Source organism: Solanum tuberosum, unplaced genomic scaffold, assembly GCF_000226075.1.
Source record: "Solanum tuberosum cultivar DM 1-3 516 R44 unplaced genomic scaffold, SolTub_3.0 scf00034, whole genome shotgun sequence".
NCBI lineage: Eukaryota > Viridiplantae > Streptophyta > Magnoliopsida > Solanales > Solanaceae > Solanum > Solanum tuberosum.
In genome coordinates this window covers 2,213,527-2,221,384 of record NW_006238962.1, presented here as the reverse complement: position 1 = coordinate 2,221,384, position 7,858 = coordinate 2,213,527, and the positions used below count along the sequence as shown (strand labels likewise).

At 31.4% G+C, this 7,858-nt stretch overlaps 1 protein-coding gene across 1 annotated transcript; it reads right to left on the bottom strand.

Moving 5' to 3' along the window:
• Positions 1 to 1,261: 1,261 nt before the first annotated feature.
• LOC102582153 (probable carbohydrate esterase At4g34215) lies at positions 1,262 to 2,859 on the bottom strand. Its single transcript, XM_006342657.2, has 2 exons — positions 2,268 to 2,859; positions 1,262 to 1,544 (listed from the first exon to the last, which is right to left on the bottom strand). Exons 1-2 carry the CDS (start codon positions 2,856 to 2,858, stop codon positions 1,311 to 1,313), a joined length of 825 nt encoding a protein of 274 aa, XP_006342719.1. The 5' UTR covers position 2,859; the 3' UTR covers positions 1,262 to 1,310.
• Between the last annotated feature and the right edge of the window lie 4,999 nt (positions 2,860 to 7,858).

Genomic DNA, 7,858 nt, shown 5'->3' with positions numbered 1-7,858 from the left:
TAAAATGCGTGAAAATTGTATATATACATATATTTTCATTCCCCTCTCTCCCCTCTCCCAGATCTCGCTCGCCACTCTCCCATATCTCGCTCTCTCACTCGCCTCTCTCACTTTATACAATTGATCTTTTTGTATATGTATACCAAAACAGATTATACAACTGTTTTTTTTTGTATATGTATAGCGAATTATACATATATATGTTTGCTATGGAGCGCAATTATGCAAACTTTGCTATAGCATACAAATATGAAATTTGTGTTTGCTATATGTGAAAGTTGCTCTTATATAATCGTCTAATTACATATAATATGTATCAAATATTATTAGTCATGTGTTTAGATATAATATTTGTTATGGACCAATCCACAAATTGCATAGAAATCAATGTATTGATGAATTGGTTCTTTTTCTACTTCCCATGAAAGTCCTTTTGTTAGTCTTGGAATTGATGAATTGGACTTACATTATGGTGGAATATACCAATCAAAAATGTTGTTTACTACACCTCCTCTGCCAGACATGTTTCTTTGTCCTGCTAAAATGAATATGCTTTTGTTACCATGTTGTTGTGTCTGCAGGGCTGACACAAGTTTTTTAGATTATTATATGTACATATGCTTTTAAGATTTAATCTTGATATAATTATTATGATATATGCGATTTGCTTGTTATCTCGACTTGCCAAAGGATAACACTCTATTGTGAGTCAATATATGTCTAGTAGCTTAGATGATAATAAATGACATTTGTAAAATAATAATTAGATGATAAAATTCATGTCTCGATCTTGAGATTGATAATAACCATTTATTGTGCTTATTAGTTTTCATGTTAAAATCTTACAGGTGGATTTTGTATTTATCACATGAAATAAGTCAAGTATAAATGTGAAGGATTAAAAATTTCAACATGTATGTAATCTCATTTAATGGTTTATTTAGTTTACATGTAAGTTGATTGATTTTATGCTTGTTTTCGTTGTGCATATTCTATAACACGAGATGTTTATAACCTCCCAGCAGCAACAGTTACTAGGTAATATTGTCCACCAAAGTTAAGACAGATGGGAAGAAATCACCTAATATTTTTGTCTCCGTTCGAATTTGAAATTAAGACATCATGACTCTCAACAACTTCATTAACACTAGGTCACATCCTTAAGTGCTACTTTTTGGATATAAATTGAAACAAAAAGATTATCATTTATCAGAAACTAGAATAAATTTCCAATATGTATATCAACTGGCCTAAATTACATTCAGACTAATCATTTGAATAAAATATAAAAAAAAAAGTTATAATGATTTCTATTCCTTGTTTTGGACCTCCAAAGAATTATGGATTGTGTATGAACCAAACTCCAAAAAGGCTTGGGCCAACATCTGTCCAAGCTGGGCCTCTGCTTGAGTACTAAGATGCACATAATCTGGGCCTACTTTGAGCCCATTAGCATCAACTGTTTTCACATTAGGAAGGTGAATCCCCAATTGGGCATTTCTTATCTCCTTCATATAAGGCCCTAATGTTGTTGCCAATGCCACCTGTGGATCCACAAAAAATAAAGCCCAAAACATACGAATAAGCACCGCGATAGCAAGGTGAGATATAATATTCATACATGTTTTAAGTTATACAGTCAAACCTCTATATAAAGATATCCTTTTTATCATTTATTTTTTTTGAAACCAACGAGTTTTTTATGAAAGGGTTGACTGTATACACGAACAATATAAACAATTTCACACTATTACTTTATTAACATATCTAACTTATAAATGCTATTCAAAATACAAGAAGAAGTAATTAAGATATAATGTGAAAAGATAGGTAGGTGATAGAGTACTTAATATGTGACAATCTGATATCTTTATTATGGAGAGACATTGTTTGTTTGGTTTTAATAAATCTTAATGATTTATTTACTAAAAAAGGCAAAAGCTTCATTCTCATAAAAGTAATGAATTTCTAATAATACATGAATAAGATCCTATTAATATAATCTATGAGGAGTCACGTTTCACAAATAAAAAATTTACTATTTTTTAATTTTTTAGAAAAGAAAATTCCAACAATTTTCTAAAACCAAAGATATATTGTCCTTAGTATATATTAATGAGAATATATAACTTTTGATCTACCTTCACATGTTGGCCTATATGTTTTAAGCAAGTCATGCAAACCCCACTTTCCCCAACCAAAAGCAAAAATAAATAAATTATAGCTATATATACTGATAATATAAAAAAAACACGTTCAGAATTTACCTGAATAATAGGTAGAGAAGGTGCACCTAAGTCATTTCGCACATCAGTAAAGAATTTCTCCAATCTTGATTTATACAAATTAGCATCCTCAAGATTCAGAGTATCGCTCTCTCCTTGATACCAAAGAAGGGCTCGTAGCGTCCCACCACCTTGTAACGCGATCCGAGTCCTATTCACCATTTGATTATAATAAAATGAACCTTGAGACCATTGGCTAATATTTGTGGAACCAATAGCACATGGTACCAAACCAATGACACCAATATTTGGATCATTTTTTAGAATAGAGTTAGCAAATGACATGCCAGGACCAATCCCACAAACTGCATAATAATCAATATCTTGATGAATTGGCTCTTTTGCTACTTCCCATGAAAGTCCTTTTGTTAGTCTTAGGATTGATGAATTGGACTGACATTCTGGTGGAATGTACCAATCAAAAATGTTGTTTTCTACACCTCCTCTGCCAGACATGTTGCTTTGTCCTGCTAAAATGAATATGTTTTTGTTGTCATTTGATGTTGTTGTGTTTGTAGGAATGACACAAAAAGGGTGTGCCAAAAGAATCAAGAAAATATAGGCCAACAACATTTTTTTTTCTTGGGGATGTGGTGGATGAAATTGAATGAGAGGTAAATGAGACTTGTATTTAAGTTTGACAATGAGATATAGGAAACAAAATATGTAAATATTAGGTAATTATGCTAGTGTTTGACTAGATTTTATTTTTTTAAAATATCCTTAAACACCTGTTGGATCACGAAATTTGATCAGATTTTGAAAATCTGATTTTTCGAATATTTTCAAGCATGTTTTAGGAAGAAATTTAACTTCCACTCACCAAATTTCAAAAAAATAATAAAGTAAAATACATATCCAAACACAATTTCACTTCAAAAATTTGACAAAAAATGTGTAAATAATATGACCAAAAATGACCTTTAAGTCTTGAAGAAGGGCGGAATTAGAGCTTTAGTTATAAGTTTGGCAGAATTCCGTAGTTTTGTGTTAAGAACCACTTAATATGTATACATAATTTATCTAGAATGCAATAAACTATATTTTCTATAATTCAAAATTTATAAACTCAAAATAATTTTAGATCCACCTAGAGAGATAGTGGCTTAAGCACTAAAAAAACCTGAATTTAACTACTAATTAGGTCACTAATCCATCGTTAATTTGCTAGTAGCAAATATCGTCTCCAATTCGTCGACGGATTTTATTGTTTAACTATAAAATTTATTTGTTGCTAAATCCTATATATCTTTTAGTAGTGTGAGGTGTGATTATGCTAGGCCATCACCATTGTATAAATTCAAATTTAATCGAGTCTCAATACAAATAACGAACACTGAGTAGTAAAAAAAAAAATTCCAAGTAAACTGTCGCTTCACATGGTAAGTTGAAAAGTATGCATATGATGGTTTTTCCAACTATGTTGTAGCTTTATATGTTAAGTTTGTGAGGATGAATATCATCATGAGTCATGACCATAAATAATATTGAGATGAAAATTTAGTTACCATCTTACCACATATATATAGATGATTAATACGTAAAGTGAGAAGAAATGCATAAAATTCGAAAAAATGAAAAACGTCACATAAATTTAAGACATAAAAAGTATATATTAACTAGACATTGGGAAAAAATAGTATTGGATATCCGTGAATCCCAAGTGGAGAATAAATCATATGATTTTCAAAGATGCTTTATACACTTTTTGCAACACATGTGAAAGTGCAATACTTTGTTTTGGTTTTTAGTATAGGACACGTTAATATTGTGACATTTAGGGATGGCAATGGGGCGGTGTAGGGCGGGGTTGGTGCGAGTTGAGCTTAACCCACAAATTTTTTAATCCGCCCCGCATAACAACTTTTTTCATTTTCAACCCGCTCCACCCCGCCCCGCATAGACCCGCCCCGCACGAACCCACTCCGCATAATTTTTTTAATATTTTCTTTTTTTAGTTATGTTTGATACTAAAAATAAAATTCATAAAAATAAATTCATTTTTTCATTACGTTGTATTAATTTAATAGGATGACTTAAAATTTTGTTTTTTAGAGGTCAATTGGGAAACATGTAAGAAATTGTATTATTTTTTATTGAAGCATTTTCATTTATTATCTTGAATATTTTAGTAGCTTTAATGAAATTATCTTCATAAATAATGTTCTATCACTCTTATAACATGTAAAAAGTTAAAATTAAGTTTGAACCCACATAAAATCACATATACCCGCAACCCGCCCTGCCCAGGGGCGGAGCTACAGTGTGTCGAGGGTGTCCAATTGGACACCCTCCGTCGGAAAATTACACAGTATATATAGGTAAAATTTTATGTAATAAGAGTATATTTAATATTTTGGACACTCTAAAATCAAAATTGTGGTGTAGCTCAGTGGGTGAAATCGCTCAGCGAAATTTGTCCGCTTGCGTGGGAGTTTGGAGGATCGATTCCCTATAGTTGATTTTTTTACTTCTCTCATTTTTTTTAAGAGAGCAATACTAACTTGCACGTCACTCACTCAAGTTTTCTATGAAATTTGATATTATTTATTAACAATTGTTATTTATTTATTAACAATTCTTACATAATTTTATGATCTTTTTATATGATATTTTTATTTTTACACGTAAGAGATCATAATTATTTTCTTTTATGCAATTAGTAAGTGACCAAGAGATTTGATTTTCTCGTAAACTTTTGTTTTTTTAAAAAAGTATCAATAGCAAATTAAATTCTTACCCGGGGTATCTTTTTTACTTTCTTTTTTGACTTTACATTAAATTTTGTAGGTAAAACTTACAAAAAAAAAATTACAACTCTACCAAAATCAAAAAGCAAAAATGTTCCACTATTTTTAATTTTTTTAAAATCTAGTTTGATTTTGCTCTACCTTCTTTGTATCTCATTGTCGCTAGATACTATTATAATATTAAAGCCTAACAATGGTTTCTTTCTGGGATAAACTTTCTTTCCTCTTTCTCTTTTTTTGCGTCGTTCATTCGCTTCATATTAAATTAAATATGAACTCATTAGAGCTAAGTTAATACATTTTGATTTTATAAAATTTGGTGCACTCATTTGTAAAAAAGGAATAAATACTTACTCAATGCTTGGACACCCTTCGTAAAATTCCTGGCTACGCCACTAGCCCTGCCTCACATTATTTTTAAAAAAACTCACTTCAACCCGCCCCACATAGCCTTAAACCCGCCCCACTCTGCATCCGCCCAGCCCCATTGCCATCCCTAGTGACATTTAATTGCACTATTTATCCTTCAAATTTGTTGGTATAATATTGTTTATCTTTTAAAATGGACAGTTTGATCTTATTTTTTGTCTTCACAATTGAATTTATGCCTAGCAAAGCATAAGTTCTTTAAAGGTGTGCAACATAACTTGTGAAATATTATAAACTAGAAGAGGCGGAGTTATGTGGGGGTTCGTGTGTTCAGACGAACTCAATAGCTTTTTCGTAGAGCTTGTATTTGTACTAAGAAATTAAATAAATATATGTGTATATTAACTTATGAATCCTTAACAAAATTGATTGACGGTGTGGAAATACTTTTCACGCTAGAGTAGTGGGTTCTAATGTGGATAATTTCAACTAGAAAAGATGGTCCAATGTAAGCTTGAAATTTTGAGGCCCAACTGCATGGATACCGGATTTTAGGATCATCTTTTAAGTCATATTCATAGCACGTAAACAGTTACAAATTTACTTACTTCGAAGCTACATATGTTTGATGTTACATTAGAGTTTTTCTTGTCTGATGTTTCATATGTCAAACATTTTTGCTTGAAGTTCATACATATAGGATTGACGCTTAGTCATTTTGCATGATGAACTTCAAGCTGAAATGTTTGAACTTCAGTCTTATGAAACTTTAGATATAATATGTTTAAACTTATATTTCGAATTAGGTAAATGTGCACAAGATTTTTTTAAAATTTGGTACATATTAAACAACAGTATCCAAACCATGAAATCTGTAGGAGAAACTACATAATTATACATACTCTACCACCATATATACTATTATTACCTATATACTTTTAAAATATTATTTATCCTACCACTAATTAAGAGTTTCCTACCATATATTTGAAAAAGATACACCTAGATACATGTATTTTTGCTACCAATATACTAAATAGGGAGAGATATGAGCGAGATGGGGAGAGGGTGAGCGAGATTTGTTATGTATCTAAGATACATGTGAATCACACTAGATACATGTATCTATATGTATCTGGTGTGATTCGTATGCATCTCAGATACCAAGTACATAGGAGAGTGACGAATGAGATAGAAGGGAGGCGAGCAAGATTTGTTATATATCTCAGATTCATGTGAATCCACTTAAATACAGTGTATCTGAACAAATTACACTTAATTTTGACCCTTTTTTTCCTGAGATACATATATTTGGACGTATCTGAATGTATTTAGAAGCAACAAAATTTGGTAAGATTCAAAATACTGCAAATTAATATGTATTTAAGTAATTAGCTTCCCATTAGTATTGTTACAAGTTACAAGAATTAAACTAAAACAACTTTATAATGTCATTGATCATTCTACACAATTAAACCCACATGCCACTTCCCATGGCCCAATCATCCCATGCAGTCCACTTCATCTTGGAGGCCCAATAACATCACCCAAGTCACCAGGGAAAACCAATGTGTCATACTACTATAGTACTCTATCTATCTCAAAATATTTATCGTGTTTTTTATTTGCATGTTCCTTAACAAAATATGAATTGGGAGGGGTATTTGACTATATTTTTGCTCATAAGTAAGCTCTTCTCCACGACATATTTTGACTTTTATCTTTGATCGCCTATCGATATAAATTTCCACTTCTCCGCTGGAGACGGAATTGACCCCGACTTAAGATATAATATTTGTAGTCTTCAAGAGCAATTCCTACAAAGTGTAAATGAAGAAAAAGAAAACTTTGTTTTGAACTTTTAAATGACAAGTATTTTGAGCCCAACATTTACACTTTAGTGTATATGAGCCCGTCAAATACATGTATATGACGAACAAAAGCTAATACAAAAGATAATGTATCATCAAACCACTTTGTCCGAACATAATTATAACCTAAACTAGCGGGATTTTACGTCGTTTCCTTATTCCTTTCCCATAATTGTTTGACTTAGAACTCTGGGCCAGTTGACTCAGGACCCACCATGAATCCCTGGTCATATAGAAGATCCAAATATACTGGACCATTTCAAATTGGACCATGAGTACTGCCTGGCCCATAAAACTTTGCCAGAAATAATGGAGCTAATCTCAGTAGATATGTCACTAAAAAACACAATGGATTCAGAAAATTAAAACAGAACCATTAATAATATATATATATAATATACACGTATTATATTACATTTATAGCAAAAATAATGTTCTGAAATAAGATTGAATGTTTTATTTGGCATTTTCCTTAGAAAGAGACTTTTCAAGGCTTGCAGAGAGTGAGTAATTGCATTTGCATAATAAGAACCCCAATTGGATTCTCAAGATATGGTATCAAATCTTTTATCTACTCCCCTCC